This window comes from Fringilla coelebs (assembly GCF_963513975.1).
Source record: "Fringilla coelebs genome assembly, chromosome: 6".
Lineage (NCBI taxonomy): Eukaryota > Metazoa > Chordata > Aves > Passeriformes > Fringillidae > Fringilla > Fringilla coelebs.
Window position 1 is genome coordinate 33,849,429 of NC_140034.1, and position 24,071 is coordinate 33,873,499.

Sequence of the window (24,071 nt, forward strand, 5' to 3'; positions counted from 1 at the left end):
TTAAGCTCCTACAGCAGTCAAAGGTACCAAAGCAAACACTTGGAATTGAATTCTGTATTGTGTTGCAGTAACTTCAGTGTGACAAAGCTCCAAAAAATGTTTTACTTCAGAGATTAAAGGAAGGGAGACTAGAACTTCAGTAAAAAACATCCACACATGAAAAGTCTAGAATTAAAGAGCTACAAAGTTAATACTTCTCAATAGATCCACAGCTTTGCTTGCGTCAGACCCTCACTCAACACAATTCAGCCACACCTGACGGAAATACAGTTCCTGCTGCAGTTTTCTTAAACATTTGGCTCAAAAAAAAAAAAAAAAGAACACCCCCAACAACAACAAAAAAACCAGTGAGCTAGTTTGGGTGATACAGAAAGAAATACTAAAATAGCTGTTTGCCATTCTTTTATAATGTATGAGTAATGACTTTCCCCACTTGCCTTAATTCTGGCCCCAAAAGTCTGACACTATAGCTCCAAGTGCATCATTTCACTGTACTAATCACAAGACAGCAGTTTTCTTCTTTCCCCACCCTGCTGTGTCCTGATTGCTTTCCCTCTGCCTCTTTGAAAGGCCTTGTTAAATTAACTGCACAGTATTTTCCTTTAAGAAACTCTGAAAAGAGGCAGCAAGTAGTCAGGTGGGGATGAGGTGAACAAACTGACACAAGCCCCCACCAAACATCCACTTCCTGATCCCAACAGAGGAAAAATATTTGCTTGCTCTCTCTTTCCTCCTAGGACAGAACATCTCAGAGATATGTTCAAAAATAAGAGGGGGTGGATGTGTATGGAGAGAGTGCAGCTCATGGCCCTGTCTTGGTGGCAAAGTTTCTCACCTAGTTCATAGACAGAGGACATATAAATGATTTGAGAAATCTCTCTTTCTCTACCTCATACTGCAGGCAGTGCACATGGTAGCAGTACTGAGAACTGCGGAAACTTAAGACTTCAGTAACTTGCATCATAAAATTTTGGTGATTTTAGAACAATCATGATGATTTTAGGAAAAAATAATAATTGCCTGAGATGCCTTCTAGAGTATCCATCTCCATCAAAATTGCAGGAAAAAAGCAGTCAGCCCTTTCCAAGAAAGAAGCCAGCAGAAGTTATTTTTTACAGTACTAATGCTCATTAGTACTAAACAGGATGTCTGAATCAAGAAGCTCTAAAGACCTTCAAATTAGTCAGAATGAGAGCTTTTGCACTTACTTTTTTTTTGGGGAGTGGGGAGGGAGAGGAAGAGAAGTGCTGTGTTTAAGCATGTTCAGATGACTATATCCCTTTTCTTAGCTGCACCAGGGTGTTGTGCTGCACTTTTAGTCAGTGTTACTTTTGGATTTTTTCACACAGGATTATGTGGGGCAGGGTAGACATGTTTGGATACGTTGCTCATGTTAGAACTGCCACTTACCGCACGCACTAACAAAGGAGTTTCAGAGGCAACACCTTGTTGCAGTTACTAAAAGTTTACTGATGCAGCATGCCAGAAACAATTCTCTCATCTTGAAGACACAGACCACGACAGCTAGTGAGAAATCTGAAGGCAATACTGAAAGGACACTTCTGAACAAGATGAGTGCTCTTTCTGCCAGAGGCATTATTTTTATGAATCCAAAGCCAGACTACTCGGATTTACTCTGCTTCCAAATTTGGCTCACCCAGATAGCTGTGGAATGCTGATGTTGCCTACCAGCTCTGGAAGCAATATAGAGAGACACATGCACTTCTGAGTTTTTTAAAAAGTTATATTGTATGATTAAGAGAAATATTTAGTCCACAGATGGAACATTGCAATCCAAACACACATGCTGGAGCTGGAGGGAGGCTGAGGAGGCAGAGAATGGACGATTCTATGCAATATGGTCATTTCCGTAGCTGGATACGCAGCACAGAGGCAGCAGGCGAGGGCTGACTAAATACAGCTCAGCCAAACAATGGAAGGCTTTGAATCCACCAGCAGCACCACTAATGTAAATAATTTGGTTAACTGGCAGTTTGTGGAGCAAGGGAAGGAGCAGTATCACTGCATTGCAGTACAGACACTGTCCTTGGGACAGGGGTGTCATTCAAGAAAAGAAATTAATTAAGCGAGGGAAAAGTGTTGGTATCATAAACAACAGTGAGCGAGACTCAGTTAATGAAAGAATGACCTTAAAAGGAAAGAATGAACTGAATGCTTGTAACTAATACACACCATTGCATACAACTGTGTTTGTCAGCAATTCTGTAACCACAAAATTGAGAAACTTCTAACTGTGCAAAAAAATAACTGGAATGAAACTTGGCAAACAGAATTTTGGCCTGGAAAACTGCAGAAAAGTTTGGGGGCTTATTTGCGAGAAAATTATTGTGTTTAAAAGGACACAATTCATATATATACCCTGAAGCAAACACTAAAGAGCCAAATTAACCAATAACAGAAAAGTCAGCACAATATCAATAATCATGCAGACCTTTTTAAAGCAGATTATGAGTCTCAGAAATCTCAAGATAGACACAATTTATCTGTTTTTCAAAGAAACTAAGTGTACAGCATTTCACTGTAAGTATTACAAGTGTTAACAAATGTGAAGGAAGTCCATCTGTGTCTAAAGATTAGAAGGTATATAAGCCATACTCAAGATTTTATTATTTTTCTGAAACAAGCTCATTTTTCTACATTCTATCATCACTACTTCTGATTATCTTACTCCCTTCACAAGAACTGTCTCCAAGAATCCTTACCAGGAAGTAAGGGGTACTTGCTTGGATATTAAACAATAACCAAATAAAATAAAGGCTGTATATTATTAGCAAAACTAATATCTTTGCTTTCCTTCAAAAAGAACGTACAATTAAAATTAACTCCATCCACCAAGATAAGAAAAGTACAGAATTCAGGGTGAAGATTCAGCATGTTCAAGAACATGACACTTTGCTGCTTACTGTTAAGGTCAGAAACATATAAACTAGTTCCAAATGGAATCTCCCCATCATTAATGAACTTTCCTGCACAGCAAACTCAAAGGTGAATAGAAGCTTTACTGCTCCCTCCAAACCACAAGGGCAATATTTTAATTTTTTTAAATAACTGAGATCCTTATCTGATAACAGACTTCAGAAACTGGAGCCTTAAAAACATCAAACATCACCATTTATGTACCCAGAGCAACCAGACAATGTAGCAGCAAATGCTTGCCTAGTTTGGCCCTTATGACCTAACTGCATCACTGAATGAAAATGTTGCTACATCAGTGATCTCAGGCAGCTCTCCAGAAAGCATTCTGCCTTTATTCACAGGAAAATAGCTCAAGAATTTTAGTATTCTGAGGAAGATGGCAAGAGCAGAGGCGTAAAGTATATTAAATTCACCCCCTCATCTGTATTACTTTTATCCTTTCAGGATTTAAGGTTACCTCTGCCATTGCAAAGATTGAACAGTAGCAAATGACAACAAGCAAAAAAACTGAAAAAAACCCTGTTTGTTTGAATGGTTCACATCCTCCTCCAGCTCTAGCCAAGGTTTGTTTAGGTCTTATTACAGACCTGTTCACAAACATTCTCCTGGGCTAGGCTTGCCCTCAATACAGATCTGTGGGTCACCAGGCACAAGAGTGTCTTATTCCCACTCTCTGCTTGAATCATGTAGGTGTTACTGTAATGTAAGTAATAAATGAGATCTAGGAAGCAGACAATTAGTTTTTCAGGGGAAAAAACCCCAAAAACCTAACCAAATGACAATGAAATTTAGCCTGATTAAAAAAAAAATCTTGAGAATACAAAGTAAAAAGCAACTGTCCAACAGCCACAAACAAACTAGCTGAAACACCTGATCTTTTCCATCTTTTTCTAAACCCTAAATTTTCTGATCAGAGTCCATTATGCAGCCTGTTCAGAAATAGCACCTTGTAGGATGGAGTACAGACTGTGACAGGGAACACTGCTCAGCTAAATCCAGCAAAACACAAAGCAGCAGGTTCCATCAGATAACCAGACAGAGACAAATACAGCCAGACATGGCATGGGAAGATGACCTTTAGGCCAAATAAAGGAGCAGGATGTGTTCCCAAAACCAAGTATTCACCAAGGTCCTTACAACACAAGGAACATGGATATCAGAGAATGCTACCTTAGAAAAATAATCTGAGTGTAAAAGTTGGTAATTCCTCCTGAAGAATGAAGCCACTTTCATACCTTATGCAAAATCAGTCATGCGTCAATACTGCAGTCCTACAATAGATTTTTCCTGCACATTTCTGCGCTGCAATAGTTGTCTTGCATTAGGAAAGCTTATGAGTAACATCAGTCTCAGTTTTGTTTTCTTATCCAATGATATACATACACTCCCTTCCCCGCTTTTCTCTAGTGAAGCTGCAAGAATTTTTAATTTACAATAACTACACAAGTAGATATTAAAGAAAATAGCAGCAAGAAGAAAGTAGGCCTTTCTTTTGACAGGAAAATTAGCAAAATCCAAAATGCTCCTGAAGCAGAAGAGTCCAGTCTTGAACTAGTATAGCTTTTGCCTCTTGTAGGTAAAAGATGAATATAAATTTTCACCTAAAGCTAAGTGAATACAACTGCAGACATAACTTTGGACTCATCAGGTTGGTTCTACCACAATTTCCCCTGGACTAATGTTTCAAAGACCAATTCCCTCCTCTTACAATAGGGTTAAACTAATTTTTCATATGTTCTCCTAGTAAATGCACTAAGAGGCTCTCTCCTTGGATTTCAGTCATCAATTTTATTTTTAATTTTCCTTTCTCCTTTTTTTTCCTTTTTAGACAAAAAAGTTTCTCTTTTAATTCCCTCCATATTAAATTGAGGTATAGATGTGATTAGGGCAAGATTTACAATGATTACTGCCTTAAGAAAGCCCTCTACAAAAACCCATTCAATCTGAGCTTCTTTTGAGCAACAGATTATACTTTTAAAATTTGCATTACAAGGACAATACTTTGCATTTTAAATTCTTGCTTTAGAAAGACCTGGGTGCTAAAGTATTTCAAAGCTAACCAAAAGATTAAGCACCATGAGGCTTTTGAAGTAGGCAGTTTTCCCTTTTCTTGGTACAGGAAAAACCGAGGGCAAGAAAGGTCAACCAACAGACCTAACCAACACTCTAAAACAAAACCAGGTTTCCTGACTTCTTGTTTACAGTTACACACAGTGTTGAATATCTAAAACCTGAATAGCACCTCTGCTTGTAGGAGCAAGCTGGATCCCACAGAGCAAAGGGACAGTATTGAGCTTAAAGTGCCTGCCAGAACCAAGAGTGCTAATGTGAGGATGCTGATAGGTGTGAAAAAGTTTTGTCTTCAAATCAGAAAATCCCCGTGCATATGATAGAGAGCAATCAAGACAGGAGAGGCCAAACAGAAGAATGACCATAGCCCTATCTGAGAACAACAAAGAATTAAAAGCTAAGCTACTAAGAATACTCTTTTCTATTATACAATTTGAAGCTCAAACCTCCACAACTCAGTTGTGTCTGATCAACAAATCCAAGGATCCTAGATGAAAGCTAAAAATCTTTCTAAATACACTCCACTCTAGGAAGGACACCAGACTAAACACAGAGAAAGCCCTCTATCCCAAGAGGACTGACAAGAACATGGATAAAGCAGGACTGCAAATGAAATATGGAGTGTGTACATCCAGAACAGAAGCTAAGTGAGAGGTCCCTTCCTATGTTACCGTCCCAGGAAACTCCACAATAAGGACAAGGCATACGGGTGGGAAAAAGAGACTTCAGTACCTGTTTCACAGACTTAAATGCCAGGCAGTATTTGGCAGACTTGCAAACTTAAGTATTTCCAGACTACCTATTAGGTGATGCTCACACCAGCAACAGAAATTACTGCTTCAGAATAAAAAAATTGTTTGACAGTAAAGTCACTGATTTACATATTTCAAAACTTTAGGCTGCACTCCTGTCTTTAAAGAAAAAAAAAAAGGCAAAAAAAAAAAAAAGGCATCAAATGACTGAAGAAGGCAACGACAAGAAAAAAGTCTCCCGAGGCAGGAAAGTCATCAACATTACTAAAGCCTTGATGATTGTCACCATATCTCCTTGCCCAAAGTCAAAAAAGGCTCATTTGCAAGTACTCCCTTTTTTCCCCCTCAGTGAGAAGAAACAAGGAAAGGCAGATATACTTAGGTATTTCTAACTTTAAATAAGTCGTTGATTTTGGCTAAATTTGTGGGAAACATTTTAGAGATTTATGTTTACAATAAGGAAATCAAAGCCAAAAGCCATCCGAAAAGTACTACTCCCCCAGATGCCATTACTATTCAAATGTTCCTTCAAAGTATCCCAAAGATTCCCAGAAAAAATCAATCCCCATGAACTTAAGCAATAATCAGTTCACTTTCTAAAAGTTCAAAAGGGAATTCTTGAGAAATAATGGAAGACAAATAGGGAGGGAAAGTGTCCACATTAGGTTCTGTGTAATTTGGGGAAAATATGCCAAGTTGGATCTGGTTAGATCTTTAAATTCTAGGTTGAGAAACTGATCAGTTGAGCTGCCTCAGTAGCACAGAAATGTAACATATGAGAATGGTACATGTGTGGGATGAATTCTATTTCCTGAACTGCAAAAGAAGACAAATAGTTATTTGAACGATTTGAGGTGGTATGGTTGACACACATTGGTGAGTTCCAAACCAGCACTTAAAATTTGTTAAAATGTAGTCTGAGTGGATCACTTTAACCAACATAAAGTCAGTCAAAATTCACACCAAATTATTCCACTGGGAAGAGAAAGAAATTATAAGCCTGACAATGAACAAGTGGTCGCCAAGATACACACATTTCTCCTGCAGTCCTTAATACAGTGCTCTGCTCAGAGCAGGACTGACAAAGTTCTCCAAACAGAAACACACAGCACACTTCTATTGCACTGAAATAATTCAAACAGGTATTTGGCAATTCAATGATGTAGAGAACTGTTCCACCTGCAGGGGCTTTGGGAATCCCAAAGCAATCACACTGGAAGTGATAACAATCAGAAGCTTCTTTCCTTCACATGAAAAGTCAAAATGTAAAACAGTCAAAGGAAAATTTTAAGTATCCTCATACTATTCCTGCCATCATGTATCACCTACAGATTCTACATGAAGAAAATTCCCAATTCACCAGCACTATCTTTTAAGGAAAGAGCCCTGAACATTGGTAAGTAAGCTCAGTGTCAGAAGCAAACTCTGTGGCTGGTCCCTGAATTAATATCCCAAACAATACTGATTCCTCACTTACACTTGCAGGAGCTCAGTATTTCATCCAACATCCCAGACATCTTGGTAACACACAGATAAAAAAAGGCAACAGTTACTTTGTGGCATGAGCTCATGAAGGCAAGCTAGAAAGGATAAAAATTCAGCACATGTGTGAGCATTACTCAGAAAATAACTGCTATCTCTGTTCTTTTTGTGTGATCTCTAAGGATCAAATACCTTCAAGCTATGACCCTAGAAACTAAAATTGGCAACCATTGGAGACCTCAATCGATGGACTTTTTCTCAGTTATGATGTTGTGTTTATGACCTTAGAATACCTTCAACATCACCACACAGATTTTCTAAAGTCCTCTCTATGCAACAGGTTACAAATATCACCTGTGGTACAGACAGAGTTGCAAATACTCTTTGTCTCCCTTTCCTCCCTTTCCCTTGCACAACCACTCATCAAAAAAAAAAAAACAAACCCTAACAGAATTAACCATGCCTTTATTCAGAGGTAATATTCAGTCCTCTCTTGCAAAGCTGGTCTATTTGACATGCATTTAACTAAACTATGAAGAACTGCTCTCAAATTTCCTGTAGTTCTGGCAGCTACCACTCCCATTTTGATACTGAGAGAGGCCTCCTAAACCTTAAACTTAGCTTTTCCAGCTACATGTCAATCTAACACCTCCTGCAAGGTTTCCATGTCCAACAGTGTTTTTCTCTTGCTATCAGACCACTGATACAAAACCAAAAAAGGCAATACTCACCAGGTCTTTGAAAGGCTAGGAACTAAATGAAGTAAGATAAACTACAAGTCAAAGCAATCAGGAGCCAAGAACTGGACTTTGAAAAGCACCTGTGATCTCCAATACATATGGACCAGAAGTTATGGATGTAATAGATTGTTTTAAGAGTTGGATTGTGTTTACTTGCAGTACAATGAGTAAGCTGAACACCTAGTAATTAACACTTGGCAGAAAAGCTCTGCTCAAGACAAAGACTTTAGGAAATACAGTCAGTTCCAGACCAGCAGCACAATGCAGCCACACCTTCAAAGTCCTCCACACACTGGCATGCTCAACACACCTCAACATTCATAAACCTGCTAAGAGAGTCCTCTCTCAAGATCCCCCTGAATGTAATTTGTTTACTACAGGGAAGAAATTTCTATACCTCTATATTTTGCTTACTGTTTAATGAGCTAATCACGAAATGATTCACTAATATCTAACAACATGTGTTCCTTGTCCACAGCTTAGGAGTTTGCGTCTCTAGATTCTCAGCCTTATTGCAGCATGAAGATCAGTTTAAAAACGTGTGATGGTCATTATCAGGACAAACCAATATAATTTTGATCTCAAAAACTTTCACATATGTTGATGTAAGTTGTGGGTCAGAGGAAACACAGGAAAAGAAAGCATTAAGGGGATAACGATAACATTTTCTTAAGGGAAAAAGCAATCTTTTCATATCAGTAAAAAGGAGGAGATGGTCATGGAGCTGCGTGGAAACAGGGAAGGGGGAACATGAGTACCTAACAACACCTGAAATTACATAGTCTTTGATTGAGATATATAGGTACTCCAACTTGCTGAGTTTCCCCCAACAATTCTGTAACAATATTTGTAATACATATTTTATTGTAAATAGTTTAAGACGCACAGACCTCCCTCTTTGAACTTTCTTTTAAAAAGGCACAGCTTCCAGACCCCATCTAGTGGTGTGAATGCCTTGAAGCAGCCTCCTCAATCAAAACCACATTTCAAGCTTTTCAATGCACTCTTTTTAAAAAAGGAACAATACAGATGGTTTCAGTTTAACGTCCACCTGAAGGACCAGAAATACTTACACATTCTAAAAATAGAAAAATAAGATTTCCAGACTCACTAGTCAGCTTATAATCGTAGAATTATATTAGTTCTATATTTATAGCGCTTCATATGCTATTTTTGAGGAGCCAACCTACCACATCCAGATCTTATTAGTATACTGGGATAAAAGGAGAGAATCTCAATTGCTGCACTAAATCTGAGACAGCAGAGATATCAAGCTGTGAATGAACTTTGGGAAAAAGCAAAATGAATCCGCCTCTGTATCCTGACTCAGTCAGCAAGACTAATCAAATTATGATTATTTGAAGTGAGCTAAACTTTCCACAATTCAGAGCTGTGCAACTGTCTCTAAATTTCTCCATGCATGCCAAGAAATGCTGGCTTTTCAATCACCTCCTTCACCCTAGCAGCCAAGCATAAAGCACTCCCAGCTTCCTATTAGACAGTTAACCAATTCAATGGTATATTAATAAAATCTACTCAAAATCAGAACTTCTTTCCTAGCCCTAAAAGTATTCAATTTAAATTTTTTAGGAGTGTTTAATGTTGCCTGACTAAAGAAGTGGACAAAACTGACTTTCCTGGCTCGAGGCATACAACAGCAAGCTGAGACAAATTCTCCCATAACTCAGTTGGAGAAGAGCCATGCATTTTGGAGAAAAATATACTGCTGTAAAAATCCTCAGATTTTCTGGATAAATAAGTAAATACAGCTCATTTGTTCCTGTCAAGCAATGGAATCTATATCTGAATTCTCTAACCTACAAGGACATCACTGCTCTATTCAATGTTTTGAAAATGCAGAGCTATTAGTTTAAAACCTGCACAGTTAGCCATATTCCACTGACTGACATACAAGTTTAGAAGTTAACAGCAAATCTCCCCTTTTCTGATAGTCTATTATCAAGCTGAATAGCATCAAAGAAAAACTATACTTCCCCTGAGGAGCCTTTGCTGATTAAAACAAGAAATTCAGCATCAAGCCTGATCCCCTTCAAATGAGTAAAGGTCAGCCAATTCCTGTGAGTTTTATCAAACCTCACCTATACCTGTAAAAAGTCTCAATGCATACAGTGCTCTTGGCTGCAATATGCATTATGTGAAGGTATTGCTAACTACAGTACTGCTACTGGCCACAAACAGCTAATCTTTGGAATTCCAAACTTCTCACTTGCTGGATTTTGCAGACAAGCAGCAGCAAGATTCCCCAGAGCAGCTTCCAGTTATGAAGCAAAAAGTAGTGCCTGCATTATCTAACTCTGCCTCCGTCTGAGAACAGACAGTAGTTGGGACAATGAGTTTCACAGGAAGTGTTATACCAGCAGCAAATTACTAACTACATGTAACCATTTCCCATGTCCTGTATTGGAAGAATGCTGTGGTCCAAACTAACATACTGGGAGTTAAAATTTTGGCAACCCACAGTAAACATTTAAAAGTATCTACACTTCTTCCCCTTCTTTCAACCCATTCAACCTCTAATCAAAACCACACTTCCACACAATGTGACAAATCTGCCGAAGTTGAACATATCTGGTACTTTCTATTGGCAGCACAGGTGGAATGACAGGAGTGAAAAATTTCCACAGTGGCCTCAGAGCTATGATGGACTACATCAATACCGAAGGAAAGAAGGAATTTCCCTTGATGGCTAAGGCATAAAAATCCCTTACAGGTGAATGTCATGTGCAGGAAAGTAGATAAAAATGTAGACTAGGGAAGAAATAGACAGAACTAGCAATTTTTTACTGTTATTTATACATTATGCTATTCAACTATCCCAGCAAAGATTCAACAATCAAACAAATACTTGTCCCTCAAATCATGTCCCTCAGAAACCTCTATTCCTTCATCCTTCCTACACTTCAGGAAGTAATACATTCTCTTGGATATAAAAGACATGTAAAAGAGAGCTACAAACATGTAGGGAAGCAAGAATTTTTACCATTAGCAGACTTTTTTGACAGTGAGGAAAGCATCTGATGCAGTAGGCTTCCTTTACTGCGCTAGTGGCATGCTTACGAAGCCAGCTTCCTGTTTATCCCTAGATTATGGAGAATTTCAGGGTGCTTTAACCCATTCTGCCTAAAAAACTCACCAACCAAAGTGCTTTTGGCAGATCTTACCTGCAACTACAGCATCCTTTATTATTAATAAGAATATGGAAAACATTCACAAACTCCCACACATACCAACTTCAGTTTTATGCAGACTACCACAAGTACTTACAGCATTATATGGATTACTTTATCTGTAACAAGAACTATTTTTACCCCCTGAAAATTAAGTGTATTTTCCCCAGAAGAGACTGTAACAAACTGAAATGCACAGAAAGATGTATAAATTCTGGCTTCCTCTTCCTCATCAGAGTGAGGATTGTATCTTTACTGATCTAGAATTAATTTTTTTTCCTCATATGACAAAGTGAGTTGGCCACAAATACATTAAAAACCAAGTTCCAGCTTTCTAGATTAGCAAACTAGATCCACAGAGACAACTAGAAGTTTTGCCAAACGCTCTGTTATTTTAAATAGACTAAAAATCTAGTAATTTATTTAAATATGAGAGACTCTGAATTTGGCAGCCCACTAGCAGGACACATATCATACCAAAGAGTCCTCTTTCCTGAGAGTTTCATGGGGAAAAATCTGCAGTGGCAGCAGAGTGCTTTAGAGACATTTTCTTTTCCTAAGCCAAGCATACACCCTTCTCACTGTGTTCTGGACACATCTCTGATCAAGCAAAGGAGGAGGGCTAATGGCTGTCCCAGAAAAATAGTAGCTGAAAGCAGACTTAACACCTGCATTCATTTATGTTATAGCTGGCAGGCAGCCAGACTTAACCCACCACAGATTTTTATGATGGAAAAATGAACATTCACAATCTGAAAGATTGAAAAAGCTTAATCTCTCATGCATGCCAAAGTCTGGTACCAGACATTGCATACATCCACTTTAGAACCCAGTCGAACCATATTTCAAACTGCAACCTAACTCTCTTAACTTGTTTGTAACTCTACGCAAATCTGGAAGCACATTAGACAAATGATTATACAGATGTCTGTATCACTCAGGAAGCCATGTTAAATTCATAAGCACTGAGTAAAAAGCTGCCTTGACCACACTCTCTAGTCAGCCAATAAAAACTGATCTAGGCAGGAAAAACAAACTGTAGTGGCACCACAGCTTCCTCCAGTAGTATCAGGACAGTGCTAAATACAATGATGAGAACTTGACACAGCAATCCAAGCCAATCTGAATTGGTGAGGCCAAGCAGGCTTTGGAACCTTGACTTACCTTAAAAATCCCTTACCTTAACACTGAAGATCTAGCCCCATTTTAAATCAAATTAGATCATAAATATGAAGAAGAATATTAATTATGCAAAATAATTTATTACAACACTGCTATTAACTTTGTTCTGCATCTTTTCTTATTAACATATATACTGACTTAAATTTTTTTAAAAAGCAGCATGCCATCACATCCCAAGGGAAGGAAATAACACAGCATAAAACAAGGACAGCCAGATCATACCTCTGAGGTTTACGAATATCCCAGAGTCCCACACCTTCCTTAGAGTTGGCAGTAGCCAGTAATCTGGGTTCTACTGGATTAAACATCACACTGTGAAAGGCTGATGGGTAATGTGCCAAGCAGAAGGGCTCTGTTGAAAAAGTTGAAATTTCAGACATAAGAACAAACAATGCATTCAACTGTTCAATGCAAGGAGTTTGGCAGCTGAATATGGAAACAGCATAACAAGATCTGAAGATATGGAGACATGTTCAAACCACTTCTCAAGCTGACACATCCAAAGCAATATAAAACCTGAAGTTTTAAAATCCACCCACGTGTACATTAATTCTGTCTAAATATGGAAAAGGACACACACACTGAATTTCAAGACACCATTTTCTTTATGGAAGGTTACCAGAGTTTAAAACTAGCTATTCAAAGATCAAATACTTGAATCTTTTTAAGGTTCATGACCAAATGCTCACCTGATAAGGACTATACATGGAGGAGCTTCTGAAAGCTTCCTAGTAATATATGCCTGAGAGTTTCCACAGCCCCTGCTGATTACCCAAACCATAAATGTAGCAGTAATTGCTTCTAAGGGAGAATAATATTACAAGAAGTGAAATAAATTTGCATGAAACTCAGCTTAAAGCATGCTGCTAACCCTGGGGAAAAGAAGCCCACCACCTCTTAAGTGCTGTACTAGCAGACAAGAAGGGTGCTCCTCTTGCATGAAATAATGTTAACAGTTAGCTCTTGCTGTTCACACACAGAGTAGAAAACATGCTCATTCAGACTCTCCCTCTCATAAGACTGTGTTTGGGCTGCTACTCTGCCTTATTTATTCCATCAAAACACTGTCTCCATGAAGAGTGGGGAAAAGCCTTGACTCTTGTTACCTTCTCTCTGTTTCTGTGAGTTTTACAGCTTTAAGCACAGTCTAATTCCTTTCCTTGTTTGTATCTTTTGTGGCATGTTGCAGCTCTTTAAATCAACTAAGAAACCAGAATCAATCTCTATTTTGAGCCAGGGATTTGGCCAGACTTTCCCATTCACTGTTTGTTGTGGTGCAACTCCTGTGTCGTTCACATGCAAGGGAGACAGTTATTGTCCCTCTCTGAGCCACCAAGTGCAGCATCCATAGCCCCACAAGCACCTCCAGAGTTATGTCATTTTCTTTCCTCACTTCCCTCATTACCACATATAAAACATGGTTTAAGTAGGCAACCCTCTCAAATTCCCAATACCTTATGAAACCACTGCATATCAAGCAAAAGAGACAGAATTAACATTTACTTGTCTTGTCTGTACCCTCCTTCCATGCTCTATTACAAATTTTTTCATCAGGCATTTTCCTTTTTAGTGTTTCTTTAGCAGTGATGAAAACAAAGGTCTCTCACCACAGATGAAACTCTATGGCGCTATTCATTGTCATAAGTCAAAAGTAAAAACAAGAAAGGAAGCCAACTTTTGTTCTGCCAGTCTGCCCAAAGGCTTTAGAAATAAGCCTTTTCAAATAAGGTTTAACACCAAAACTGACCTTCTATGTTTGCATCATCAAATCAAAATCCTGCTGGGACATAAAAGGCTGTGTTATTAAAATGGCAGCCCCCACTGAGAAGCAAAGGCCTGCATCAGCTGAGTGGAGAGACAAACATCAGTTTGCCAAAGGGGCTGGCTTTTAAAATAAAGTTTAAATTTGAGTATATTTCCTTAGTCAAATAATTCACTAATCAGTCACTAATTACTGGTGCTTTCCTTCCTACCTTTATTATAAATAGATTGGCACCACGGTTTTCTTCTAAGATATCAAAAGTTGCCTTTCAGCCTGTCAAAGAGAGATTACAGGAGCTAAACTAATGAGGCACTAAGTCATTTTAATGAAAAGTAGGGGGATTACTTTTCAGTTGTTCCTTATGCTCATTCAAAATTGTGGCTCTTATACACTGGAGTATGAACAGGTTTCTGAAGGGAGCAGTTCAACAGCATCTTTAATAAAAATTATAAGCAGTCATTTAAGACAGTAACAGAACTGTAAAGACTAGGGCTTGCCAATCACTGGCCAAAAGAATTATGCCTCACTTTCACCCTTCTCTAAGACTCACTGTATCAACTGTCCCAGATAAACATAACTTTTCTCTTCCTTGCCTTACAGGAATTCTTCCTAAATCAATTACACTTTCCTTCTAGAGATCTTACCTCCATGGGAAGACTCTCGGATGTCCCAGATCAGAACCCGGCCATCATCTGATGAGCTAGCAAAGATGTTGTCATTCACTGGGCTCACTGAAAGGCCGTACACTGCATCCTCATGGGCAAACACATCCAAGGTCTCGGTGCTGGAAGAGAGACACAACATTGTCATTCCTATTCCTTTTGCTATTGTTTTACAAAGCAAAGTATTTACTGCTTTATCTACCTAGTAATACTTTGTGACAAAGTTTCTGTAATTTCAGAAGAAGAAGACCCTTGTGTTTAATTAGAGTAAAAACCAAACAAAATACCCATGTACAGCGACTTCATGCTATGAGGAAAAAAACTATCTCAAAATAAAACTCAAGCATTAAAAACTTCAGATACTGCAAGTTGTTATGGAACACATGATGCTTTAGATTTAAGTTTGGGAGGGTGTAATAGGAAAGGGAAAGAAGCCTTGGGACCACTTGGGAGTCAATTTTTACTACTTAATGTAAAGAGGAACCCAAGACAGAAGCTCATTCTTTAATACAGGTTTTTGTTTTGTCCAAAAGTTCAATTGAAGCTCACGTAAGAGCAACTTTCCAGATGGCTTTTTCAGTGAGTTTCTTTGTTTTTCAGGATAGACTAGACCTATATTTTTCCATGCAGAAAGAACAGCAAAAATACCCAACAAAATAAAAATGATTCCCCCAAAAGTATATCTGGATTTCAGCTGTTTCACAGCTATAAAAAAAGAAAAAGCATATTCTTCATTCTTTTCCCAATGTTTTAGACCATCTAAAATGCTGGAATAGTGGTATGGAGAGGTCAAAACCTGAAATATTAAATCAGAAGATCTCGGGAGACTGCTTTATTTCTTTTTAAAAGTCCCTTTATTTCTTTAGGGAAAAAACTTTATATATACAATCCCTATCTCACGGAAGCTGCACCAAAGAGATCCCACATAAAACCAGCATTTTGCTCACATGGCAAATGATGTTCTTAATGGCAGATCTACTAACTCTGCCTCAGGGACCATTAATAAAAAAGGGGAAAAAAAGCAGTAACAGAAAAAGCCATTTAAAGTTACAAAAAGCAGTAGACAGATCAAGTGTTATCATTAAAAGGAGATTAACTTTCCATGGAAATCAATCAGAATTTTGTCTACTAAGGTTTCCTTTAGAAGATCATACAAAATAGCCTTAGAGGAAGGAATTCTGTATGGATAACATCTGGACTTAGCATATTGAAAAAAAAACCAACCTGATAACAAAAGCACATTAAAAATACGCACATATCAAAAAGACTTGTCAAAACATCTAAACAAGACATAGCAGGAAAAAATGTGTTATATAGAAAAGTAAAAATGACAAAGACCTCATAGCATCTTAAAAAGTCAGAACACAATAAACACCAGCTTCTAAAAATGACATTCCCACATTTGATTAAAACAAGAAAAACAGAACACCAAACCAAAAAATGCTCCCAAAACCAAACACACACCCCCCCCCCAAATAAAACCAAACCAAACACCCCTCCCAAAAGCCCTAAAATGTTAAAAACAACAACAAAAAACAACCCCAAAAAACAAAACCAAACCAAAAAAATCAACACCAAAAATGAAAAAAAAAAAACAAACCCAAACCTTAAACAACGCAATATTTCTGAGAAACTACCAGAACACAAGACAAAGTTACTTTTGCCCAGCTTGCATGTAAGATTTACACAAGAAGCAGACATAAGGTAAGATGGAAGGCAGATATACACTGAACAATTCAATGCAAAGGGCTTTGGACAAACACATCCTGAAATATGTCCATATTATATTATTCAGGAAACTCAAAGAAATGTAAGTTTTTATATTTCTCCATTCTTATATATATCTCTTCCTGCTTTTTTTAAAATTTTCTTGAGTTCATGCTAAATGAATGGCCAACACTTAAATCTCTAGAACTTATTAGTACAGACCAAAATTCTGAAGTTTTTTTTCTTCAAAAGCAGTAAGCTCAAAAGACACGATCTCTAGAGAAGTCCAATTCAATATATTACCCCACTACTGTATTAATTATACTTTGACCAACAGCCTAATCTTGATGTAGCAGAACAAAGCCCAGTTCCCAACTGTTTTACAGTTTTGGTGGCAAGTAAGTGCCAAAAGCAATATTCTTCATGCTAGTGTGGAGAATCAGGCAGCTACATCCAAAGTTTAAAAAGGAAGTTAGGTAGGCCAAGCACTAGCCATCTTAAACACACATCAGGTGAGTCTGTTGAAAAACAAGAAGTCCATATGTGCCAACAGTTGTTTATGTGCCAGAAAAATCTACTCAGAACCTACTGTGCTGTCTGCAGGAGAGCATATATATTTAATAACCATTCTCTTCCCTGAGGTCAAAATAATACAGAACCCAAGTGCTGAAAAAACAAATGGGGTGATAGGAAATACTTCATTCTATTTATGAATTTAGATAAATAAAAACAAATTTCAGTATAAAAACAGGGTTCTCCTAAACCATTTATTTAAAAAGGAAAATGCCTCTAGTGAGCTGACATTAAAGGAGTTCTTGAAGGAGTGGAAACACAGTGTATTTACCTTTCAACATCATGGAGTATAACTTGCTCATCATTGCCTGGAAAGATAAATATAAACAATTAACACCATGTTCTAGTGGTTAAAAAGCATTATTGTGAAAATCTCAAAACCACTTTTTTAAAAAAAATTTACAATTTCAAAACCAATATTGAAACAGAGAAGACCAGCTCAGTTGCTACGTGGTTACCTCCTGCTCAGTTATATGAAAGGTTCCATGTGATATTGCCAGTCACGACCAAATGCACCAACCTTTTTCATCTGCTACTGCTCAACAAATAATTCCATTGAAATATGCTACTCATCATTCTTTGTCCAGTTTGAGCTCAAGTTTTAGGAGATTTGCAATAAAAACTATTACATAAAGCAGCAGAACACTTTAAACTCTGTTGAAAATACATCATTCTTCCTGCTCAAAGGATGCTCCATAAAAAGACTGTGAAAGGTGAAAAGAGATGTCATAAATGAAATGCACATGGCTCCCCGATCAAATATTGCCAGACAACACTGTCAGCTCTCAGGGTTTTGCAGCCATTGAGAAGGCATGAACGTGGCAGCCAATTTAATTTTTTCAGTATTAACAAAAACCAAACCAAGTAACCAGACAATCATGTCACTTTTCTTTGATCACACCAATTGAATACAATGGAAACTAACCACATGTGCGCAGGCTAAGAGGGTCACAGCCACCAGGTAATTCCAATAGCTCATGCAGAGTCTTTCAAGCTATAACAACAGATTTATTTTTTTTTTTTTAGTCTATGTGCTGAATATTTTATTACCTAAATTTGGCACCTCCTCTCTAGAAATATTTAAGGACACGCACACACACTTTTATATTTAATTCAGAAAAAACCCCCCCATAACCAGAAAGCAAAGTCATATTTTTATGGTCTGTATATCTTTATAGTTGTGATGTAGAGTTGCAAAGCTGTCCCAATGCACACTAAAGTTCAGAAGGAGCAAGATTTCATGTCATGAACATTCTTAAATGTTCAATTGACTCAGTTTTCATTTGTCCCATACATATTTCAGTTGTATTCTGTCTCAACAGAGAAATATGAGAAAGTTTCTACAACTATTTCCTCTTTGCCCAGGCTCCTAGTAAAATCGTGCCAGCCTTAGATTACTGCAGTAGCTCATCTCTTCCATGGTACAATAAACAAGTCATTTAAGTGCAAGTGTCCTTTGGTCATTAACTGTATTTGGAATTGCCCATTATATATTATTACACACTATTTGTACTTAGTAAAACTACTATAGTGCCTACATATTTCACCAGTGAAAAACACAGCCCAGTTTCTCCAATGACAAAACTTCCTCCAGCAGACACTCCTGGCTCTGCAGTCTCCATCCAGTATGAACAAAAGAATCATTCCAGTTGTTTGGTTTCAGGCATCCAGTCATCATGGGATCAAATTCCCTTCCATCACAAGCTCCAAAATGGGAAAGAAAGAATGAGAGTGGAATAACCACTGTTTTCCTCAGTTCTGTGTATGGGAGGAGAAAGTGGTGACAAAAATCTAACCACAATCTGGATGCTTCTGGTAAAGATTCATCCCTGCAGAAAACACCACTGCTGTTCAACCCAGAGGAGGATTCCCACTTACACTGTTTTTACTTTAACACTGGAGAGTTCATTCTTCACTGAGACTAACTGAGTCTTAATTGTGTACACAACTGTGTCATTTATAATCTCTCTTGTTTTGATAACTGCAGTTACAACAATCAGAAAGAGAGGAAGAATCTGCCATTCCCTTCAGTTAAACTTGTAAGAGTAAAATACTGCAGAGCACATACAGAGGAGCACAGTTAAGGTGGCCTAAACCCCATATCTATCATATAAGTGCTAAAGAACCAAATTCAATTTCCTGTAGGTTAATTTCAGCTTTCTATATACCTAACATTAAGTGCAAATCCAAACAAAGTCCATGCAGTTCACTAGGAAGGGATCTTGCATTTCAAATGCTGCCATACTCTCAGCGTGTGTGGACAGAGAAGGGCAAAAATATTCTTCAGAGATGGGAACTTCTTTGGGACAGTTTTTTCCTCCAGAGATTACATACAAAACATTGTCCACTCAGTTCCTGCCTTCAACTTTTGTAATGGCTATATGGGGTGCTTGCTCCTTCAAAGCAAAGAGCTCTGAAATTCCTTGGATACAATCCAATTTGTACTGAAGTGGAAAATTCCTTCTCCTCTATTATCAAGAGCTGCTTTAGAAAAAGGTCATCAGATCCTAAGTCATTAATCATTGGCAGTCATTTATTTACAGAATAAATTGACTTCCATGTGACTGGTGCTAGTTTACATATGTTAATTTTTAGTTTTGGGGTTTTTTAAAGTATTGTTTTTTTAAGTATTCCAACTTCTATGATTTAAATACAACTCCAAACTCAGGTGTGGGTGACTGCGTGCCAACCAGTAGATCTTAGAACCCACAATTCTTTCAGACTTTTTAAGAATCTCCCAGAACATCATTGAGTGAATAAATATAGCTAGCCCCATTTTACCAGCAGAGATAAAACAGATGGTACATCTAGGCCATGCAGCAAAATGACTCTTTACAAGGGATCCAAGAGTCAGACTCATAGCCCTTGCAGATGAGCTCACTGAATTTTGATGGAGGAGCTGAAAAAGTGCCTGACTCCTCCAATGGAAATAATTTCTGGCACAGTGTTTTTATGCAAACTGGAGGAGATGAAAGATATGAGAACGGCCAGTTTCTCTGTGCATCAGCTGTCACAGTTCATCTAACCTGGCATCTTAGCAAAAATCCACCATAATCAATTATATAAATCTTTAACTGCCGGTGTTAACTTCAGTAACAAGGGACAATCAAGACACTCTTCTGCCTTTCCTGTGAAAACAGCAGCCTCTGACAGAGGCTGAGTTGGACATAAGAAAATACCACCCCAGCTGGTCAAGCAAGATTTGGCACACTTCATTGCTTGAATATTCATGTAAGGTTCCATTTGTCTGAATTTAAACTAAAGTAAGAGACTCTGGCCCAAAATTCCCTGGAATCACTTGTGCAAAATATATTCATTTGAAGACAGCGTGTACTGCTATTTTTCTCATAAAACAAACAGCAAATAAGAAGATAGGCATCAGTATTTGACAGTCTAGGGGTTTATTCCACCTGAGAAGTATAACTGAATCATTTCATCCTTGAAATTTGACACCAGCATAAGCTTTGTCATGTCTTTTTTTTCTAAGGGATATTACAATTTTAACACAACATTGGAGGACGAGAAGCTTCCACCATTCACATGCACTCAGAATCAATCAATCTCTAGCATTGATTTACAGTTCACAAATCTTGGGTCAAAAAGGTAATGAAGGGCTTTGACCCAGGAGTCTCATAGTACCCTAAAGCAAGTCTAGCTGTATGTTAATGGACATATTGATGAAAGATACAAATTCTCACCTATTCTGTGACCATGTTAGACATGGAAATGAAGTACAGCAGAACACAGCACTCGACTGCATTGACACTTTTGTGCCTTTTTCTTCTCAATTCAATTTTCTTGCCTATCACAACACTCTAAAAATCAAGTGGTGAAATGGACCTAAATTACAGAAACTATTACCCCAGAAGTAGTATATGTCCACTTCCCTTACCTTAGTTTTCAGACTGAATTATACTTTCTATTAAAAACGAGATCTATATTAAAAAGAAATGAGAGCACCAAGGGTTATCAAAGCCCAGGGTGCCAGCAGCACTAAAAGACAGAGGCTTACCAGTAAGAACTGAAACGGGGTCTAAGAAAACATCATCCACCAATAGATGGCAATAGTCCTTCATGAGCCATCTAAGGATGCATTGAAATCAGACAGTAGCAAAAAAGATTTTCAAGCATCAGGCTTGAGTGCCAGAAAAAAATGCAGGGTCTGCTCTTAGTACAGTTAAGAGAGAATAACAAAGACAATGTTTTCCAGAGTCTTTAGCACAACTTGAGGCAGACTGGACCCAGGATTCTCATGATAGTTCGAGACAGGATGAGCTTACACCAGGGTTTGGAAAAAGCCATGACAAAATTGAAAATGTTGTACTAGCTAAAGGATTCCCTGTTCCCAAAAAAATTACAATTGCTGATTATGAACACCTTCCAGATCTCATGTGGGGCAGGATCTCACTCACTCATGGCATCTACTCCAAGGCATTCACAATACATATTCATGTGAAATCGGGTGCTCTTCCTTCCTTACCTCCAGAGAACACTTTTGTATTGCCACTGTTAAAAGCTAGGCAGAAGATGTTAGAGTGATGCTCCCCTTTCAGCTGAACTGGTTTGACTCTTGAGTGGATGGCTTCTTCCATATGCCAAAGTAAGACTCGACGGTCATCCCCTCCTAGGAGAAATAAAGGAAATGTACATTACTGCCTGAGCCATGTGTAAATTGATTATAGACAAATTATTTAACTCTGCAGCTATTCATAGAAAGCTTTGCTAAAAATGTATGCCTTCTTGGATATATAGACACACATTTACATTAAGATGTCATGCAGTCAGGTATTCAACTAAAATTAATGACAACAGAGCAATCAGCATGAAAAGTTTGAATTAAACAGTTGCCATTCTGCCAACACATAGTGACAACCTATAGCAATCTGGAAACTCAGAAATTTACTGCTATGTAAAATTCCATGGCAAGCTGTAGATAAATTACATGCCAAATCCATGTATGCATGTTAGCAAAATGCTTCTACACCAACTCCTTGTTGCCAGCATTGCTTATGTTATTCATAAAATGTTAACTTTTCCCCCCTTTCACTGACCACTATATATCCTCCAGCAGTCTTTGCAAAGCCTCCATAGCATAGGTTGGCTCAGGACTGATAAAAGATAAAAATAATATACTGAAGCATTCAGAAATCTTCAGCACACAGTTATGCCTGGCTGGCACACACAGCCAGGTTTCTACATCTGTAAATGTTAAGACAGATATTTCTGTGAGGTGAAATCCTGACAAAGAGAGTACCTGGAAAGGAAGTTCAAATCTCTTGCTTTACATCTTGCTGTACTCCTAATTGTTTGCCTACATGCAGTTCTCAGTTCAGAGCTCTAAGTGCTTCCTTCTCTGTATGGCAAATGGTTATATATAAAATAAATATTAGACTGTTTGTGCTTCAACTGCATTAAGTTATTATTTATTAGTAAAAGAAAAAAAATCAAGATACTATTGTACTGGTCAGCATTCTCAGCAGCAATTTAAATACCTGCAAAATCTGAATAAGGTTTCTCCGAGTCAGACTCAAAATATTTTTGGTATCTGTCTTTAATAACAAATGAAAGAGAATGGCATCACAATTGAAAAATGGCACCAGAAACATGCTGATTACATTTTAAAAGTTTTAAAAAGTTTACAGTTAAAACATTTTACTTATTCTGTGCACAAGCAAAAGCCTAAACTCAGAGCCTTTTGAGCTCCTATCCAGAGGACAAAGGCATCAAAAAGAAAAAGAAAAAAAAAAACAAAATTAATTGGCCTGCTGTTCACTTACAAAAAAGGTAAATGCATAAAAAGATTTCATTATTACTGTTAATCAGATTTCTTAGAATTTTCACATCATATGTTGCTATTAAGAAATAACTCAGTGGAACTGAGTTATGTCAAATATCCTACAAGTAAACAGTCTCTCAGCCTTTGAGTCTCCTAACAGATTTTATGACACTTTGATAGACAGTACAGCAGCATGTTATGATTACCCATGCTCCATGAAATTGTGCATTCCTCCTCCTGATTTTGTACTTCACATATCAAACAAGAGTACATGATACAAAGATTTGTGATGCATTTGATAGCTACTAAGAACGAGTCAAATTTGATGGATCCAAAAATCTCCCAGTAATTTATGGTCAACTAAACTGATGGAAATTTATATTTCTTTCTATCTAGAAACAGGAGAGAAAGTTGTATTTGCACTCTAGTGATTGCAGATGAGCTTATAATAAGGAGACACAGAAATACATGAGTGTCAAAACATATGACCACATTGTTTAAGTTAAGATTAAGAAGTAATTGTCACACTGAACGTAACTACTTCCCAAAGCTGCCAACCACCATGTCATAACGTTATCACTACCTGTAAAACAATTTAAACAACATTTAACACAGGTGAACGCCAACATTACTTCTATCGGACTTCATTTATTGCCTTCTGTAAAAGGCATTTCAGGGCAAAATACAGTAACATATTCTTGTTATTTGTTACTATAGTAAACTAATTAGCAAAACCACTGCAGAAAGTCTACACATCCTCCTGCCTAACAGCACAGCCATCTGGGTGTCTCACTTTAACAATAAACTCATAATCATTTCCACCAACCACTGTCCAGATAAAAATAAAATAATTGAGATATCTACATAAAACAAGCATTACTGTGGTTCCCAGCACACATACAGCATGGTAGGAGTAGGATAATTTGCAGCCTGTGCAGAAAAGTGTTTCATAGTGTGAAAAGTTGCCACTACATTCTATTTTATAAGTTTCCATACCTTAGTACTTGTTTGCCTTGGAAACTACTTTTCCTACTGAATACAAATGTCTCCCTCTTCCTAGACACCTAGATTTCCATGAAACTTTGGTGGTGGCACATTCCATATCTTAGGAGCTTTTAAATGCTCCCCACACTCATGCAGTGCTGTCCTTCCTCCATCTATGTATTCTCTTTGTATTGTCTTTGGGAACTTCTACACCTGCTCACTCCTCGGTTTTATTCCTCTCATATCCCACTGAGAC

At 37.8% G+C, this 24,071-nt stretch overlaps 1 protein-coding gene across 2 annotated transcripts in view; it reads right to left on the bottom strand.

Annotated features, from left to right (window-relative positions):
* The window catches only part of DCAF5 (DDB1 and CUL4 associated factor 5), a 68,346-nt gene that overhangs the window by 36,950 nt on the left and 7,325 nt on the right, over positions 1-24,071 (bottom strand). For both annotated transcript variants that reach the window (XM_084207612.1, XM_084207613.1), the window contains exons 2-5: positions 21,536-21,679; positions 17,327-17,363; positions 14,758-14,897; positions 12,574-12,703 (exon numbers count right to left, since the gene is read on the bottom strand). In XM_084207612.1, the coding sequence (XP_084063738.1) occupies positions 12,574-12,703; positions 14,758-14,897; positions 17,327-17,363; positions 21,536-21,679 (451 nt within the window). The remainder of the gene's footprint in view (positions 1-12,573; positions 12,704-14,757; positions 14,898-17,326; positions 17,364-21,535; positions 21,680-24,071) is intronic.